This window comes from Somniosus microcephalus, chromosome 15 (genome assembly GCF_052327205.1).
Source record: "Somniosus microcephalus isolate GS21.2 chromosome 15, FLI_Smic_1.0, whole genome shotgun sequence".
In the NCBI taxonomy this organism is placed as follows: domain Eukaryota; kingdom Metazoa; phylum Chordata; class Chondrichthyes; order Squaliformes; family Somniosidae; genus Somniosus; species Somniosus microcephalus.
Genome location: NC_141001.1, coordinates 104703800 through 104724000, shown reverse-complemented (window position 1 = coordinate 104724000; position 20201 = coordinate 104703800). Strand labels below are relative to the sequence as shown.

Here is a 20201-nt window from a genome sequence, read left to right as displayed (position 1 = left end):
CTTGCTGTAAATGTTTAACATTTTTATGCTGAAAGTTTACACTGTGGGCTTTGCTTTCACTATTTGATCTTTCTGCTTAGAAAGCAGCTGTGGGCTCAGTGATGGCGCTCTTGCCACACTCCAGAGACTTAAATGATACAGGCTGACACTTCTGAGCAGTGCAGAGGGGAGTGCTGCCTTGGTGGAGGCGTCGTCTTTCGGAGGAGACATTAAAGCGAGGTCCCGTCTCCTGGCGCTATTTGAAGAAGAGCAGGCGAGTTCTGTCCCGGTGTCCTGGGGCCAATATTTAATCATCAGCCAACATTGCTAAAAACAGATGATCTGGTTGTTGTCACATTGCTGTGTGTGTAAATTGACTGCCGCATTTCCGACATTACGAGTACACTTCAGGAGTACTTCATCGGCTGTGAGTCGCTTTGGGACGTCCTGAGGCTGTGAAAGGCACTATATGAATGCAAGTCTTTGTTGCTTTTCTTCTTTCATCAGCCAAACAGGTTGGGATAGGTTTTCAGCTAGCTGCCCGGGCGTAAAGTTGGTGTTCGGGATTGGCTGCCTATTCTAGAAACCGCCCAATTATCACTCGCATCGGAGTCCGTGGAAATCGAGCAGTTCCGAGAACGGGCAGCCGATCCGCATCATGGGGCTTACACCTGGGCAGCAAGTTGATAATCTGTCCCATTACCTTGTTAACATCTCATTGCTGTTCGTGGGATCTTGATGTGTGCAGATTGGCTGCCGCTCTCGTCTACAAAAACAGCAGTGACTACACCTCAGAAGTCAATAATTGGTTGCGAAGCACTTTGGGACGTCCTGAGGTCAAGACAGATACCACGTAAATCCAAGCTCTTTCTCTCCCAACCTGGATGTGCCAACTTTAGGTTTTGATCCATGCAACAGCTTGGTCTGGCTATTGATCATCATTTTCCTGGCATGCTAACTCCGGTTGCTGCACTCTGAGATTTCACGCCGAAGGATGGGGCCTCACACAAGACTGATCAGAATGTCACGGGCGCCCTGCCAACATTTTTCAATCTACTGTGGATGGGAAATTGCAGGCAGTGAATCCTAGGTTTTAGATCCTTTTTCTGACTTGCTTTCTTTTTAATGCTCAGTGCTTTTTGTTTTAAATGGAAAAAACTGAATCAATGGCACAGACCCTACAATATGTAGCATACCAAGGGGTCAGAATTCCAATACTGCCCTGGGCACGTCTCTGGCAGAAGTGTTAGAGAGATGGGGGTACTAGAAAATGGGGTGGTATTCTCATTCCTCCTGGTTCTTCCCTGTTCAGAGAAAGTTGGGAAATTTCAGTGAGTGGAGGGAGGGGCATGGGTGGAACACCAAGATGGTATGTCTGAGGGAGTTCCCGGGCTTCTTGCAGTGAGCATGCATAGGTTCCGGGCTTCCAAAGGCATCAGAATGTAGGAGGAAGTAGATAATTCCCAGGCGCATGGGAACACCACCGCCTCCAAGTTCCCCTCCAAGTCGCACACCATCCTGACTTGGAAATATATCGCCGTTCCTTCATCGTCGCTGGGTCAAAATCCTGGAACTGCACTGTGGGGGTACCCTCACCACACGGACTGCAGCGATTGAAGAAGGCGGCTCATCACCACCTTCTCGAGGGCAATTGGGGATGGGCAATAAATGCTGGTCTTGTCAGCGACGCCCACATCCCGTGAATGAATAAAAATTTAAATAAAATCCATCCCTGAGGAGATTGATTACCTTCCAGAGACAGGCTGACGGCTATTATGGCTGTGAAAGCCCCCTGTGTTGTGTTGGAATGGCATGGTACTGGTACGGCGGCTACGTTTCGTGACTCCCTCAGAGCGGGTGCTGCTGATGTGCCCTTAAGGTGCCAGCGGGCCACTATGGGTATGGCAATGACCTTGTCTCCACCGTTTGTCACGGGGTCTATGATGAGCTTCACGGGTAGCCAGAAGTTCCGCACGTCCTCTGGTGGAGTTCACCTCACCTTAGCTTCTGAATTCATGTTTAACTGGATCCTTTCTCGTTCCTCCCCCTCCTATTTCTTGCAAACCAAAACATTTATCTGCTGCTCATGAATTTCCCATTGTCCCTGAATACCTATCCATTTTATCTCTGCTGAACCAATTTCAATTCTCCCTCCTTTTGATGACCGTTGCTGATGTTTGCTCCTCAATTTGTTCTTGACAGCAACTTTACAAGCTCAGAACATGCAAATTAAATCTGCTCTCTATCTCAAACACTGGTTCTTCTAATTAGAGCCTTGTGCAACCCCTCGATGAAGCATATTCTATAATGAGTTGGCGCTTCCTCAGTATGCTCATTCATCCCAAAGCTTTAGGCTCATGCTGTAAAAAACAGTTATCTGGATTAACATTACTCTTTCAGATGTACAAGGCAAGCGTGCCCTATATCAGCAGTTTTGGCATTCTCCCAGGCTTTCTTTTCAGCTGTGGATCCTTTCTCCATATCTTTTTTTTTAACCACCCGCAGGAAAATCAGTCATTGAAACAGACAATCAAATGCTCGATGCTCCCATCGCTGTCGGTTCACTGCCTTTACTTGTGAGAGTCGATCGAGTTGAAGCTTTCCCAGCTGTTGTTCTGCTCAGCACTGTCGAGCAGAAGATGGAGTCTCGGTGGACGCCTAACTTGTCTAACGCCCTTCCCTTTCAATATGAGACTGTGCACGTGTTTACCTGCAACTAAAAGAAACCTTTGCCCACAGGTGGCCACCTCGGATTGTCTGTTACACTGGGTAACAGTGCAAAAGTACCTGATGACTGGGTGTCTGATTAACCACTAAATGAAGGCTGCTTATCATGACACCAACAAGTCTCAGCCAGGGTGGAGATGGATGGGTAATATTTCTGTCAATCACAACAACAACAACTTGTATTTATCTAGCGCCTTTAACATAGTAAAACATCCCAAGGCACTTCACAGGAGTGTTATAAAACAAAATTTGACACCGAGCCACATGAGCTATTAGGGCAGATGACCAAAAGCTTGGTCAAAGAGGTAGATTTTAAGAAGCGTCTTAAAGGAGGAAAGAGAGGCGGAGAGGCTTAGGGAGGGAATTCCAGAGCTTAGGGCCTAGGCAGCTGAAGGGACAGCCACCAATAGTTGAGCGATTATAATTAGGGATGCTCAAGAGGGCAGAATTAGAGGAGCGCAGATATCTCGGGGGCGGGGGGGGTTGTGGAGCTGGAGGAAATTACAGAGATAGGGGTGACGCCATGGAGGGAGTGGAAAATAGGGATGAAAATTTTGAAATCGAGGCGATGCTTAACCGCCTGGAGACCGCACTGCTGTAAGTGACTGGGATTGATTTTACGCACATTTGTATCATGTAACTATCCTCCACTCACTGCATTGTGCAGGAGAAATCACCCTGATGTAGTTGGGAGACTCTATTTGCTGTAGTTTCAGTCCTGAGCTCGGAGACTCCTTTTGCTGTAGTATCGGTCCTGAGCTCGGAGACTCCTTTTGCTGTAGTATCGGTCCTGAGCTCGGAGACTCTTTTTGCTCCACACTGCTTCCAACTCATTGGCTGATGCAGTGGCTTCAATATTCACTACCTGAAATAAGTGCTTCAGTTTCATGAAGGAAACTTATTTGGTTTCCAAGCTGGACTGTGTGGTTCTGCTTTAAGTCGCTCTAGCACTTTCTCACATCGGACAGGTGGTATGTATTAACTTCAGGCAGTCCGAAGCCACTTCCAAATCATTCTGTAATAGCTTCTTTGTTGTCCCACTGGACCACTCCCAGCCCCAACTGCCCCCATTATTTAGTTAAATCTATCAAACCCATATTTTGATGCAAGTTGGGGCATGTTTACATTACAGTTAAAGATGACTTGCATTTCTACAGCGCCTTTCGTGACCTCAGGACATTCTCAAAGTGCTTCACAGCCAATGAATTGCTTTTTGAAGTGGAGTCACTATTGTCATGTAGAAAATGCGGCAGCCAATTTGGGCACAGCAAGGTCCCGCAAACAGCAATGTGATAATGACCAGATAATCTTTTTTTTTTAGTGATGTTGGTTGAGGGATAAATATTGGCCAGGACACCAGGGATAACTCCCCTGCTCTTCTACAAATAGTGCCACAGGATCTTTTACGTCCACCTGAGAGAGCAGACAAGGCCTCAGTTTAACGTCTCATCCGAAAGACGGCACCTCCGACAGTGCAGCACTCCCTCAGCACTGCGCTGAAGTGTCAGCCTAGATTATGTGCTCAAGCCTCTGGAGTGAAACTTGAACCCGCAACCTGCTGACTCGAGAGGCGGGAGTACTACCAACTGAGCCAGGGCTGACACCGAAGCTGTAGCTTCGCTTATGAAACAGTTTTGCTTAGCACCAAAGGTGGTTGCAAATGCAGCCTTTGTTTGCTGTCAGGGCCCAAACTGACACAGGAACAGAGCAGACCGAGATTCTCTGGAAGAGGGAGTCTCAATTCCCTTTGCTTGGGGGGGGTCAGTTCACACCCGATTCACACTCCAGATTTAGCCTCAGTGCAAAGCAGTTTTGGCTATGCATCAATGCTAACCTTGTGGAGTGCGAACGCACCAGAAGGGAAACACAACACTGGTGTAACAGTGCATTTCTGTGGCTCCCACCCCAGTCAATAAAGAGAGGGGAAGTCACTGCCAACTCTCCATCTCCAATGTAACACTCGAGCATGCCAAAGTATGCTCACTACGTTCTATCTCTGTGATGTTTAATAACCATTGCATTCCCTTAGTATGTCATTGCATCTTCTTCCCATGTATATGCATTCCCCCCCCCCCCCAACTCTCTCCCCGTTGATGTCTGAAGGGACTAACTCAAAAAAACTTTACAGTTTGGTTTGTCTGGATAACGTTCCATCAGGTCCACTTTCTGTTTTAAGGTAAATTCAGCATCTCGTGAGAAGACAGGTACAGACCTAATTTCTGTGGAACTACTGCAATTCATACTTCCATCTCTTTTTGTTCATATTGCTCGAGCTTACAGTTCTAGTGTCAATTCAAGAGATTCAATTTACCTCATTGCTTTCCCCGCTGAGCAAGGAAGGGGTCTTGAGAGTTTGCTTCCAATGAGGATGAATTCATGCAGCGAGCCATTTATCGTCTTTGCCACTGCTCCCCCGCCGTCACTTGATGGAGCCTTTGTAAAGTGTCATTCATTCTGCTGGACTCTACTTATCCTCCCATCTGGACCCTAACACTCTTCTTCTTGCCTGCTGCCTCTGCTTTTTTCTTCCAAATTGCAAGTCAGCAAGCATTGCTTGTTCAACATAGCATGTCATTCTCTCTCAAAATATTCCACCTCTTCGCTGCAGAAAAGTTCATTCGTAATTTTGTTTTAAATTTCCTTACTGGTTTTTGCAAAGTGGTTTCCAGTTAATGCCTCAGCCCTGACCTCCCACGTGCTCATGCTTTCTTTTAGCATTGAAATGGCTCTGTCCATTTTTTCGGATTCATCTGATTTTTGCCGCACAGTAATCCGCTGGTTCCATGATAACCACTGTATAATCATAATCATAATCAACTTTATTGTCATTGTTAGTGCACAAGTGCAGTACAACGAAATGTAGGCTTGCGGCTCCCGAGAGTGTACATTTAGATTCAGACATTTAAACATTCAACATTCATTTGGCTTGTAATACATTAACATAAACATAACCATAATAAAGTGCATTGGCAGATGTGCAGGCTTTAGAGTTTATTTGTGGAGTTCAGTAGGATGACAGCCCTGGGAAAGAAGCTGTTCCTAAATCTAGTCGTTCGGGTGCGAATGCATCTGTAGCATCTCCCAGATGGCAGGAGGGCGAACAGACTGTGGCTGGGGTGGGTAGGGTCTTTGATGATGGTCCGTGACCTCCGTAAACAGGGCAGGTAAATGGAGTTAGGATACAGATCATCCATGATGTAATTGAATGGCGGAACAGGCTCTATTGGCTGAATGGCCTCCTCCTGTTCCTATGAAATGTGTAAGGCAACAAGATCGAGCTTCGTTGTTAGACATTATTGCTATATTTACTCATTTGAAATTTCTTGCAGGTCAATAAAGAAAACGTAGTGAAGGTTGGCCACAGGCAAGTGGTGAACATGATCCGCCAGGGAGGAAACCATTTGGTGTTAAAAGTTGTCACAGTAAGCAGAAATCTTGATCCAGAAGACACAGCTCGAAAGAAAGGTAATGACTTAGTTGTACTCTGGCTCATTCTTGTTGAGCCAGATTACATAGAATTTAAAGCACAGAAAGAGGCCATTTGGCCCAACTGGTCCATGCCGGTGTTTATGCTCCACATGCCCTACTTAATCTAACCCTATCAACATATCCTTCTATTCCTTTCTCCCTCATGTACTTATCGAGCCTCCCCTTAAATGCATCTATGTTATTCGCCTCAACTGCTCCCTGTGGCAGTGAGTCCCACATTCTCACCACCCTCTGGGTAAAGATGTTCCTTCTGAATTCCCTGTTGGATTTATTGGTGACTATCTTATATTTATGACCCCGAGTTCTGGTCTTCCCCACAAGTGAAAATATCTTCTCTACGTCTATCCTATCAAACCCTTTCATAATTTTGAAGACATCTATCGGGTCACCACTCAGCCTTCTTTGATTGATTGATAAAAAAATTTTAAATTCATTTTTATGGGATGAGGGTGTCGCTGGCAAGGCCAGCATTTATTGCCCATCCCTAATCGCCCTTGAGACGGTGGTGGTGAGCCGCCGCCTTGAACGACTGCAGTCCGTGTGGTGAAGGTACTCCCACAGTGCTGTTAGGGAGGGAGTTCCAGGATTTTGACCCAGCGACGATGAAGGATCGGCGATATACTTCTAAGTCAGGATGGTGTGTGACTTGGAGGGGAACTTGGAGGTGGTGGTGTTCCCATGCGCCTGCTGCCCTTGTCCTTCTAGGTGGTAGAGGTCGTGGGTTTGGGAGGTGCTGCCGAAGAAGCCTTGGCGAGTTGCTGCAGTGCATCTTGTAGATGGTACACACTGCAGCTACGGTACGCTGGTGGTGGAGAGAGTGAATGTTTAAGGTGGTGGATGGGGTTTCAATCAAATGGGCTGCTTTGTCCTGGATGGTGTCGAGCTTCTTGCGTGTTGTTGGAGCTGCACTCATCCAGGCAAGTGGAGAGTATTCCACCGCACTCCAGACTTGTGCCTAATTAATAACATCAACATTTAAAAAAGGTTTTCATTCAATGTAGGATGATTGCTGAAGAGTTATGTTTTATTTTGAAAGAATTTAAAAAAAAAAATAAAGGTATGTTTTTGGGGAAAACTGTCCCGATAAAATGATTAAACTTTCTCAAAAAAACTACCACTTTGTGATTTAACACAAAAATATAATATCACGTTTTTTGTTTTAAATGTTCTTTCTCCTCTTCTAATTGGATTGTTCTATTTTTTTAAAACTCTCTTTTTATGCTCATCAAAGCAAAGGATGTTAGTGCTGGGAATGGAACACTCTCCATGTCAGGCACCCAGTGTCAGCACCAAGCACTAGGGCAGGTACAGCGCAGCAACATCTCGGGTAAAGCTTCCTCTCCTGTGCCCCAGCCCCAACCTGGGAAGAGTAACAGTCATAGAGTCATAACGGCACAGAAGGAGGCCATTCGGCCCATCGAGTCCGTGCCGGCTCTCTGTAGAGCAATCCAGTCAGTCCCATTCCCCTGCTCTATCCCCGTAGCCCTGCAAGTTTATTTCCCTCAAGTGCCTATCCAGTCTCCCCTTGAAAACCTCGAGTGTCTCCGCTTCCACCACTTCTGCCGGCAGCGAGTTTCAGTTCCTCCCCACTCGCTGAGTAAAGAAGTTTTTCCTCACATCCCCCCCGTATCTCTTGCTCAAAACCTTAAATCTGTGTCCCCTAGTCCTTGTACCATCAACTAGTGGAAACAGCCTTTCCCCGTCTAGCCTATCCAAACCCATCATAATCTTGTTGGGTGATTGGGCAGAAGCATGGCAGATGCAATATAACGTGGATAAATGCGAGGTTATCCACTTTGGTGTCAAAGACAGGAAGGCAGATTATTATCTGAATGGCAATAGATTGGGAGAAGGGGAAGTGCAACGAGACCTGGGTGTCCTTGTGCACCAGTCGCTGAAGGTAAGCATGCAGGTGCAGCAGGCGGTTAAGAAGGCAAATGGTATGTTGGCCTTCGTAGCGAGAGGGTACGAGTACAGGAACAAGGATGTCTTGCTGCAGTTGTACAGGGCCTTGGTGAGACCACATCTGGAGTATTGTGTGCAGTTCTGGTCGCCTTATCTGAGGAAGGATGTTCTTGCCATGGAAGGAGTTCAGCGAAGATTCACCAGGCTGATACCTGGGATGACAGGAATGATGTATGAGGAGAGATTGGGTCGATTGGGCTTATACTCGCTGGAGTTTAGAAGAATGAGAGGGGGTCTCATTGAAACTTATAAAATTCTGACAGGACTGGACAGGCTAGATGCAGGAAGGATGATCCCGATGGTCGAGGAGCCCAGAACCAGGGGTCACAGTCTAAGGATAAGGGGTAAGCCATTTAGGACAGAAATGAGGAGGAATTTCTTCACCCAGAGAGTGGTGAACCTATGGAATTCTCTACCACAGAAGGCAGTAGATGCCAATTCATTAAATATATTCAAAAAGGAGTTGGATATATTTCTTAAGGCTAAAGGGATCAAGGGATATGGGGAGAAAGCAGGGACAGGGTACTGAATTTGGATGATCAGCCATGATTGCATTGAATGGCGGAGCAGGCTCGAGGGGCCAAATGGCCTACTCCTGCTCCTATCTTCTATGTTTCTATGTTTTGTACACCTCTATCAAATCACCCCTCAACCTCCTTTGTTCTAATGAAAACAAATCCAGCTTCTCCAACCTGTCCGTGTAGCTAAGATCCCCCATCCCCAAAACCATTCTGGTAAATCTCCTCTGCACCCTCTCAAGGGCCTTCACATCCTTCCTAAAGTGTGGTGACCAGACCTGAACGCAATACTCCAGTTGTGGCCTAACCAGCGCTTTATAAAGGCTCAGCATAACATAAGAACACTCCTTACTGCACCAGTACATCATTTGTTTCATCTTCCACACCAATTATCCCTAGGCCTGCCTGAGTGACATTGCCAATTAGTGCTGAATTAATCTCAATCCCGTTCCAAGGCCCATAGCCACTGCAATTGCATTGAGACTGCCCAAAATCATGTCATAAAGGACCTGTTACAGCTAACAGATAAAGGAGACCTTCATCCAATCAGGTCCCAGGGGTGAAAAGCTCTAGTCTAATCCACTATGTCACCCAGTCTCCAGATTATTCTATTATAGTCTGTATCAGTACAATGATTTAAGTTTGAAAACAACCAGAACTTGCATTTATATAGCGCCTTTACGATAATAAAATGCCCCAAGGCAGTTCACAGGAGCGTTATCAGACAAAATTTGACACTGAGTCACATAAAGAGATGTTAGAACAGGTGACCAAAAGCTTGGTCAAAGAGATAGGTTTTAAGGAGGGCCTTAAAGGAGGAGAGAGAAGCAGAGGGGTTTAGGGAGGGAATTCCAGAGCTATGGGGGCTAGGCAGCTGAAGGCACGGCCACCAATGGTGGAGCGATGGAAATCGGGAAAGTTGATGAGGCCAGAATTGGTGGAGCGCAGAGATCTCTGAGAGTTGTAGGACTGGAGGAGTTTACAGAGATAGGGAGGAGTGAGGCCATGTAAGGATTTGAACATTAGGATGAGAAAACAGTAGAGAATCATAAAATTGCATAACCAATTCGCTTCAGAGTTTCAATTGGAAGAATATAACCTAGAAATAACTTTGAATGATCTCCTTTGCAAACCTCCGAAATGTTGTCATTGTGCGATTCCTACACACAGCCAATTGAACGCTGATTCTCAAACTCCAAAAGCATTTGCGTTCCTTTTCTCTATAAAAGGAAATCATTATTGTACAGTTCACAGGTCTGCGTGGGCAGGTGTTCTGAAATAAAACTACCAGCGCACAGCTGCTAAGCAACATCAAAGAGGGAGGCTGCAAAAACGGCACACGTTTTTTGTGTGGTGAATTTTCAAGAAGATTTTGAAGGGACGGTGTCAAAATGCCACCGTGAATTAACGTCCTGGTGTAAACTGAAATCAAATCTCCATATGTCGTGGGGGGAGGAAACCCAGGTGGTTTCTGTGTTGGGTGGAGTTTGATCATTTTCCAAAGATAAGATTAATATGCCAATTTAACTGAACTACCGCTTGTATTGCATCTGTTAGGAGCCTGGTTTGAACTAGCACTGGCACAGATTATAGTTATTTCAGTGTCCTTTTTTTTCCTTTCCAGTGGACCTCAATTTAAAAATGCACATGTCTAAATTTCCCTTGAAGCTTGCGTCACTGTTTTTCTTTTGCAGTCTGATCATTATGCTAGTCCCTAAATTTAGGATCAAGCCATTGATGATCTTGGTGTCACCGGGTTTATGTAACAGAGAGACATCGAATGCAATATAAATAACCTTTAAAAAGAAAATTGAGGGCATTGAATTTGCTTAAAATATGCCTGTGCACCATCTATATTTTTTGTTTGTATAGGTTTTTCTGTGAAGGCCGATCAAAGGCTTACTATATGAAGTGGTAGTTTCTATTCACAAGCATTGTTTTATATTCAGTCACAGTGACAGCCCGACTGTTGGCTTTTGGTAAAAAAAAATTGTAATCATTCTCGGGATGTGGGCGTCGCTGGCATCATTTATTGCCCATCCCTAGTTGCCCTTGAGAAGGTGGTGGTGAGCCGCCGCCTTGAACCGCTGCAGTCCGTGTGGTGAAGGTGCTCCCACAGCACTGTTAGTTAGATACTTCCACTTGCCTGCTTCAGACCTTGAGGCTAATTTTAACTGTTGTCGATGGCATAAAACGGGAAATATCGGATCAGCCGCCCATTATACACCATTGAAATCAACAGAGAGGTCAACCGGGTGCGATGTATGATGGGCGACTGAGCCACTACCACCCGTTTTACACCATCGCCCATAGTTAAAATGAACCCCCACTTGTATCTGCTTAGGTTTTACCAGCGTCACGAGTAGAAGATGAAATGGGCCGGAATGCAGGCCTCTCGCTGAAGGGGATCAGATTGGGAAAGCCTTCCCCAACAGAAATATTATTGGCTTTACCAACCAGCATAGCCCAGGTACCGAGTGAGACTAATCGATTTGAATCCTTTGCCCCTCAAAAAATGGTCGGTGGAGGGGGGGAGACATTCCCTGCTTCCCCACAGGCTGCACTGCGGAGCTCCCCAGAGCCGGCAATTAATTTAAATCACACTGAAGGATGAAAACTTCCCCCATTACACTGGAACATCGCTGTTTAAACCCCCCTGAAAAAGTTAAGCCTTGTTGAAAGAGGTATAATTGGGTTTTTTAATGGTGTATTGATTGCTGACCAACCATTCTGACCCTGAAAAACTAATTTTATATTTGTGGAATGTAAAAGTTTTCCATTAATATGATTAAAAATTACATGGTTTTTAAAACAATTGTTTTTTAAAGTTTGTATGATATTTCAGCTTCTACCTTAATGTGTGTCCCAATCTTTATTTTCGCGCTCTGTAAAATTGATTTAAAAAAAAGTAAATTATAATCTGTGCATTTTACTTCCTGGTTTGCTGGCTGTGAGAATTCTACAATGTGATTGGCTGCTTAGCCTGCTTGATGACATCACTGTTGCTGGACACTGGAGATTCGCTTGATTTGGTGCCAGGTTCAAACAAAGGTCGGGAGAGCTGAAATTCATGCCACAGAGACCGCTAGATCTTTGTGGGCAGCTTTCTTCGAGGTTTGCCGCTGACCGCAAATTCCGGGCCAATGAAATTCATCCTGCCGATAATTATCAACAGGAGAAATTTGGGCCCGTGACTTACTCAGTGCAGATAGCCCTGCGAGGTTAGATTACAGGAACAAAAAAAATGGAAAAAGGTTAAAGGGACATCCGTTCCATTTGGTTCTGGCAGCGCCGACTTATGAAGCTAGTTTAGGGGTAAAAAAAAACAGATTTATATCATTAATCGCCCAGCATCAGTACGGCTTCTCATCGTTCTACACTTTACCCGCTGCAAATTATAATCGTGAGTAGAAATCTGTGGGAAAAATTACATTCTGAGTGAGGAAATGTAATTTTAAAATGGTGTAAAAAAGAATCTTGGACAGGTAGAGCTAACCAATTAGTCCCACTCCCTTGCTCTCTTCCTATGTTCTTTCCCCATAGCCCTGCACATTTTTCCTTTTTAAATATATATCCAAATCCATTTTGAGTTCTCTTTTAAAAAGACATAGATTTTCAAAGTAAATTCCTGAATTTCTTTTTTTTTTAAATCTAGGAATCGTGAGTAACATCCTCTCTCGTTCCAAATGTAACGTTGTCCTGGGGGGGTTAAAGCTTTTTTTGGGGGTAAATGCACCGTTTGTAATGGGAACATTGATCAAGGGTTGTAAATTGGTTATAATTGATGAATACAGCAGCTGTATTGTTAATTGGCCTATTGGCTGGAAATAACTGCTGACTCATATGTATATCTTGAGAGGAAAACAAACTCCAAGACTTGTGTTTTAATTTTTTAATTTTTTTAAAATTTTGCCATCAAGCCCCGCCACCTCCAAAGCGAGCACCAACCACCGCACTAACGCTGCGCTCCAAGTCTATGACCTCGGAACTTGAAGACCTAGGTAAGAAAATGGCTTCAGAAATGCATGCCTTGACGTGTCAGTGCTTGTTACCTCGCCGCGGTGGATGAGGCCTGTGCTATGTGCTAATTTGCGGCGAGCAATGTCGGGGGGGTAGGGAATGAATGGCGCAGTAAAAAAAACTTGGACGCTGCATGCATTTGCATGGGTGAGACCTGCTCCCTGCTTCTTGTTGTACTGTCCAGTTTATATAATTGTAAATCGGATGCTTCGTGAGCTAACTGGTTATCTAATGTGTTCGAGTTTGAAATCTGACTGACGGGACAGCTGCATTCTCTTCTCACTATCTTCCATCTCTTTTTTTCCCTGCTTCTTTCCGTTTTTGTGGTAAATTTTATTTCGGCTGTCACCAGTGGACAGAGGTAAGCTGACTTGTTCTGTGTTGGTGCCCATGTCCTTATTAAAAGGTGAATTTAAAAAAATAAAAGGTGAAAACTCCATGAAGTGACCGAGTGGTATACAAGCGAACTGCGCCGGCAGGTTCCACCATGTCTGAAGGCACTGGCGAATTCCCAGCCTTGGCCGTCGCATGTGGGGAAGGTATTGAGCCTAGACACAGGTCACATTTGCAACCCAACAGAAACCACTTTCGCTGGACCCTGAGGTTGAGAATAAACATTCAGATAGCAATTTGACCCCTGATGTCGCTGGGAATTGGAAAGTGAACCCCCATTCACCACCACCACCCACCCCTTCCTCCTCACCAGCTGGTGGTTTCAAACCAGAACGCAGTTCACTAACCATGAGTGTGAAGTAAATCTTCAGCAGTATAGGTTCCAAACTCCTCTTCCCTATCACGTTCAGTCCTATTATGTCAGACCATCACACGACCTGAAATGTGGCTCTCCGAACCCACACCAAACACAGGAGCGATTGTCCCTCGATTCACTCTATGCAGTGTAAGCTCACCCTTAGAAAAACGAGTCCCTTAAAAAAAAAAGTGGAATGCATTATGACGGGTGTGGGCTCCACCTCTAGGTGTGTGCATCTAAGATTCTGAGCTGGCCTTATAGCTAGCCCCTATATATGTTTACCAACCTTGAAATGTTAACATGACATCAGAAGAGAATGGGCCTGAGAGGGTTGTATTCCATCCAGGTATCGCTATAATTTGGTGAACATATTTAATCGTTACGAATCGTGAGCGGTGTAGCATTAAAGAACGATAGAAACATAGAAGATAGGAGCAGGAGTAGGCCATTCGGCCCCTCGAGCCTGTTCCGCCATTTAATGAGATCATGGCTGATCATCCAAATTCAGTACCCTGTCCCTGCCTTCTCCCCATACCCCTTGATCCCTTTAGCCTTAAGAAATATATCTAACTCCTTCTTGAATATAGTTAATGAATTGGCCTCAACTGCCTTCTGTGGTAGAGAATTCCACAGGTTCACCACTCTCTGGGTGAAGAAATTCCTCCTCATCTCAGTCCTAAATGGCCTACCCCTTATCCTTAGACTGTGACCCCTGGTTCTGGACTCCCCCGCCATCGGGAACATCCTCCCTGCATCCAGTCTGTCTAGTCCTGTTAGAATTTTATAAGTTTCAATGAGATCCCATCTTATTTTTCTAAACTCTAGCGAATATAAGCCTAATCGACCCAATCTCTCCTCATATGTCATTCCTGCCATCAGTCTGGTGAAGCTTCGCTGCACTCCCTCCATGCCAAGAACATCCTTCCTCAGATAAGGCGATCAAAACTGCACACAATACTCAAGGTGTGGTCTCGCCAAGGCCCTGTACAACTGCAGCAAGACTTCCTTGCTCCTGTACTCGAATCCTCATGATGATGATGTGCTTCCAAAGATGAAAGCCCTTACTGTCTGTTGTTATACTCCTTTTGAGATAGTCAATGAGATACCTCACTCACTGAAGCTAATTCCATATAGCACTTGACTGAGGGAGTGCTGAGTTGGTGTATTTTGGGCGATGATTTCTGCGCGTTAATCATGATATACACACACCATACTGCTTATGCTTGGATATAAGCAGTGTTTTTTTTAATTCATTCACGGGATGTGGGCGTTGGTAGCAAGGCCATCTCTAATTGCCCTTGAGAAGGTGGTGGTGAGCCGCCTTCTTGAACCGCTGCGGTCCGTGTGGTGAAGGTACTCCCCCGCCCAGTGACTTTGTCGTAGCAGTTTGATACAACTGAGTGGCTTGCTGGGCCATTTCAGAGGGCAGTTAAGAGTCACATAAAGGCCAGACCGGGTAAGGACGGCAGATTTCTTTCCACTAAAGGACATTAGTGAACCAGATGGGTTTTTACAACAATCCGGTAGTTTCATGATACTAGCTTTTTATTCCAGATTTATTTACTTAATTGAATTTAAATTCCCCAGTTGCCTCGGTGGGATTTGAACCCGCGTCTCCAGATCATTAGTCCAGGCCTCTGGATTACTGGTCCAGTAACATAACCGCTATGCTACCATTCCGTGTTGCTGCCGTTCTCTTTATAAAGGTCTGTGAAAGCCCAAGTGAGGTTTGCAATTCAGTATTTGACTCGAGTACGAAGAACACAGCAATCATTTCTCCTCTCGTAAAAAGCATTACTCTAAACAAGAGGGACTGGGCGATATGCGGTAGCCCTATATCTATAAACTTACCAGGATTACATAACCGGGCATTGTAGAGCAATAGTCATGTTATCTAATCTGATACTCTATTCTTTCCTCAGCTATTTAGTCTACTAAAGTGAGCTTTTAGGCCAGTTTTCCTCACCTAATATTCCTGTAAATATGTAAAATAGTACACTAAAGGGATAAGTAACACAAATGCTCACGTAATTATTCACTTCAACATTTGCTTTATTGCACACGTGGCTTGTTCTGTAACATGGGGTAATGAGCAACTAGGAATGCGCAATGACTAACTCGGAAGCTGTGCGCATTTGTCAGCTTGTGGCGCCCACCGGCCATGGAAAGAAGCGTTAGTAGTTTGTATTTAATCTGTTGGTCTGGATTCTCAGATTATCCAAGGACAAAGCCCCTTTTAACTGCAAATGTTTAACTGTAAACCTACTCAATTTATCACTTGTAGCTTCACTTAGGAAAATACCTGGTCAGAACAGGTGATGGATGTATTTTAGGATGTCGTTCCATTTTCAGATTCCACCTCTAATGCATTTGCCACGTAGCTTTGTCTTGATGACCCCATTAGATCTATTATGCAGGTTTTTTTTCCCCCCTCAAGATGTGCTATCACACTCCAATTCTTCAAGGTTAAAGACTTGCTATTTTTAATGGGATATGAGCGAAAGTGGGTTAGCCGTTAAATCTGTGATTGTTCAGATAAGAATCGCAATTTTCCCATTCTGGCAAAATCAGGACCACGCTCACCTATAGCGCAGGCATGCCTAGAGCGGGGGGCGGTCAGCCCATAGCACAAACTTTGTACGTCAAGCCCCCTCCCCTTGATTTGAATAGACTCCCTGCGCACGCAAAACATGCACAGAGAGTCAGGATTGGAAGCTTGTTGGCTGTAAGTTGGAACATTGGGTGAACCAGCATCTCTGAACGGCAAGTTGCTTGCAATTCTTGTGCTGAAGCTAGCGACAGATTTGCAAGCATCGTGTGCGTGATGAGGAACAGAGAGTCGGGAGAAATGGGTCATTTTCCAGTTGGCAGTCGGTAACTAGTGGGGTGCCACAGGGATCAGTGCTGGGGCCTCAACTATTTACAATCTATATTAATGACTTGGATGAGGGGACCAAGTGTACTGTAGCCAAATTTGCTGATGATACCAAGATAGGCGGGTTGGCAAGTTGTGAGCAGGACACGGAGTCTGCAAAAGGATATAGATAGGTTAAGTGAGTGGGCAAAAATTGGCAGATGGAGTATAATGTGGGAAAATGTGAGGTTATCCACTTTGGAAGGAAGAATGAAAAAGCAAATTATTATTTAAATGGAGTGAGAGTACAAAATGCTGCGGTACAAAGGGATCTGGGGGTCCTCGTACATGAAACACAATAAGTTAGCATACAGGTACAGCAAGTAATTAGGAAGGCTAATGGAATGTTGGCCTTTATTGCAAGGGGTATGGAGTATAAAAGTAGGGAAGTTTTGATGCAACTTTACAGAGCGCTGGTGAGACTGCACCTGGAGTACTGCGTACAGTTTTGGCCTCCATATTTAAGGAAGGATATACTTGCATTGGAGGCAGTGCAGAGAAGGTTCACCGGGTTGATTCCTGGGCTGAAGGGGTTGACGTATGACGAAAGGTTGAGCAGGCTGGGCCTATACTCATTGGAGTTTAGAAGAATGAGAGATGATCTTATTGAAACATATAAGATTCTGAGGGGGATCGACAGGGTGGATGCTGAGAGGATGTTTCTCCTCGTGGGGGTATCTAGAACTGGGGGGCACAGTTTCAGAATAAGGGGTCGCCCATTTAAGACGGAGATGAGGAGGAATTTCTTCTCTGAGGGTCATGAATCTTTGGAATTCTCTGCCCCAGAGAGCTGTGGAGGCGGAGTCATTGAATATATTCAAGGTGGAGATTGACAGACATTTGAACTACAGGGGAGTCAAGGGGTATGGAGAGAGCGGGAAAGTGGTGTTGAGGCCCAGATTGGATCAGCCATGATCTTATTGAATGGCGGAGCAGGCTCGAGGGGCCGATTGGCCTACTCCTGCTCCTGCTTCTTATGTTCTTATGAACAGCACCAAAGATTCCTGACTTCAGTAACAACTTGGCAGTGGGATTGCTATAGGAGAGCGGCCTTGTTTGGTGCCGAAGGACACCCACCTGTATGAATCCGCTGGATGGAGGTCACTGAGTGAGTGAAGGCACGCTGTGGCCGGGAGCAAATGCATGGCATCAAAAGAAGTGCCAAGTTAAGTGTGGCCACCTTTGTATGCGTGTATACTCTTCCTTCAGGTAAAGCGTGCACCCAGTGTAAATAGCCTTCTGCACCCTCAAGAGAGGTCACCTGAAAAGCATGTGCAGACGATTGATGGCTTGTTGCAAAATTCCTTCATTCAACAGAGGCTACACAGCATGTTTCCAGTGGCGGACAAGAAGCCCATACAAATAACTCTTCACAGGTCACCTACAAGAGGAGCCGAAACCATGCAGGCTAGTGTGACATGGCCTGGCAAAGGGACTGAGGTTCTCAGAACAGAAAATTGCCAAGTAAGCTTTTCAGGCACTGCAGGAATGTGCTCTGACTACAGGCCAAGGCAGCTCAGCATTGGGCGAGAATGGGGACAGACAGTGGGGAAACGGTGGTCAGAGTTTGAGGAGACAGTCCTCGCTCTTTTTGACTGTGAATCTTTGGAGAGCCTCAGAGAGGCTGAGTTTGCCGGCAGGCTGCTACCACTCAGCAAGTATCTTCCATCCATGATGACCTTTCTTCCACTGGCTTCCTTTCTAAATCCTCACAGCAGCGACTACATTTGCAAAGCAACAAACTCGCACACTTAAAAAAAAAAAAAAAAAGGCCCAGAAATTCAGTGGCCTGCGCCGCCCATTAGCGACCTAAGAGGGCACTTAGTGGGTTTTGCACCACTGGCCACGCCTCCCGCTAAATTTAGCGGGACGCTAATGGCGACGCTAGCTGTTAGCGCTGCACCACTACCGATGATGTCATCGGTGTGCGCAGCACCCCGCTACCGCCCCGATCACGAAATTTAGTAGCGCCCCCTGCTTTAACGCTGGTCGCAATTTGCGACCGGTTCAGGGGTGCCTACCTGCGGCGGTAGAGGCACTGAGGTGCGGGGCGGCCATTTTTTTTGTTGGCCGCACCTCTCCGCGCCGCCGTCCCCGGCCTTCTGAGCCCCCCCCCCGCGAAGTGCCGGCTGTGTCCCAAGAGCCCGGCACTTCTCCTCGGTGCCGGGCTCTTTTGCCGGCACTCGTGCTCTTCGAGCGTGCTGCAGCAGGCCCCTCCCCTTTAAGAAGGGGAGGAAGGCCTGCAGTACCGCAGCGCGCTGTGGCGCTGCGGCACGTTGCGCTGCGATTTTCAGTTGCAGCGCCCCAAGAGGGATGCGGGGCGCCTCGAGTAGCACCGCGCTTCCGTCTGGGGCGCTGAAACTGAATTTGTGGCGGGCGGCCGCGACGCCTTCCGGGGCGGTACTTCCGGCGCCCTGGTGAGGCTGGCGCCCAGTGAATTTCTAGGCCAAAGTCTTCTAATCTGGCACATCTTGAAAACCATTACATGGGAGGTGCATCCAGGCCAAAGGGGGGTGCAGAAGATATTTGCTAAGATGATACCAGGGACAAGAGGCTTTAGTTATGAGGTGAATAAGGAAACTGGGGCTCTTGCTCCCTTCTACAATAGCAAAATACTGCGGATGTTGGAAATCTGAAACAACAACAGAAAATGCTGGGAACACTCAGCAGGTCAGGCAGCATCATGGAGAGAGAAACAGAGTTAATGTTTCGGGTCGATGACCCTTTGTCAGAACTGAAACGTTAACTCTTGTTTCTCTCTCCACGATGCTGCCTGACCTGCTGAGTGTTTCCAGCATTTTCTGTTGTTGTTTCTTTTTCCCTTCTGTTCAGTCCTTTCAAAATTATGTTATGAGGGATTTTGATAGAGTAAATGGGGAGAAACTGTTTCCAGTGGCAGGAGGGTCGGTAACCGGTGGACACAGATTTAAGGTAATTGGCAAATGAACCAGCGGGAGATGAGAATATTTTTTATGCTGCGAGTTGTTGTGATCTGGAATGCACTGCCTGAAAGGGCGGTGGAAGCAGATTCAATAGTAACTTTCAAAAGGGAATTGGATAAAGATTTAAAGGGGAAAAAAGATGGGGAAAGAGCAGGAGAGTCATAGGGGGAAGAATTCAGTTGATTTGCCCGAAGAGGGCGCTAACGGGGCACAAAACAACTAGCGCCTGGGTGCAGTGCCACTAACGCCGCCAGTGAAATTCAGCGGGAGGTTAGCGGCGGCGGGAACTGCTAGCACCCTGCGGCGCTGCGCCGCCGGCGATGACGTCATCGCCGTGCGCAGCGCCCCGCTCGCGCCCTGTCTGCGATCATCAGTAGCGTCCCCTGACTTACCGCTGGACGCTATGTCCGACAGGGTCAGGGGGGCCTACCTGCGGCCGGGGCGGCGCAAATTAAAGGGAAGGTACCAGGCAGCCATGTTTGTTGCTGGCCATCTGCCAGCATCTGCCCGCTTTGCCGTCCCCGGCCCTCTGTGCAGCCCCCCTGCGGAGTGCCGGCTGCGCTCCATGAGCACGGCACTTCTCTTGAGTGCTGGGCTCTTTTGCCGGCACTCCGGTCCCTGGTGGCCCAGCTGGGCCCCGGGTCGTCCTGTGCTAGGCTCCTCCCCTTTAAGAAGGGGAGGAATACCTGCTGTACCGTGGCGCGACGTAGCGCTGTGATATTCACTTGCAGAGCCCCAAGAGGGAGGTGGGGTGCTTCCAGTAGCTTGAGGCGCTACCAGTGAATTTCAGGGGTGCTAACTTTTTCGGGGCGCTAAAAGTAGAGAAGTTAGTGGGGCGCGGCCCAATTTTTCCCCCATAGAGTCATAACATTTAAAGATAGAATGACAAAATTGCA

At 46.4% G+C, this 20201-nt stretch overlaps 1 protein-coding gene across 2 annotated transcripts in view; it reads left to right on the top strand.

Moving 5' to 3' along the window:
* Positions 1-20201, top strand: part of shank2b (SH3 and multiple ankyrin repeat domains 2b) — a 1331733-nt gene that overhangs the window by 1241311 nt on the left and 70221 nt on the right. For both annotated transcript variants that reach the window (XM_086008225.1, XM_086008224.1), the window contains exons 19-20: positions 6036-6171; positions 12599-12679. In XM_086008225.1, coding sequence (XP_085864351.1) covers positions 6036-6171; positions 12599-12679 — 217 coding nt within the window. The remainder of the gene's footprint in view (positions 1-6035; positions 6172-12598; positions 12680-20201) is intronic.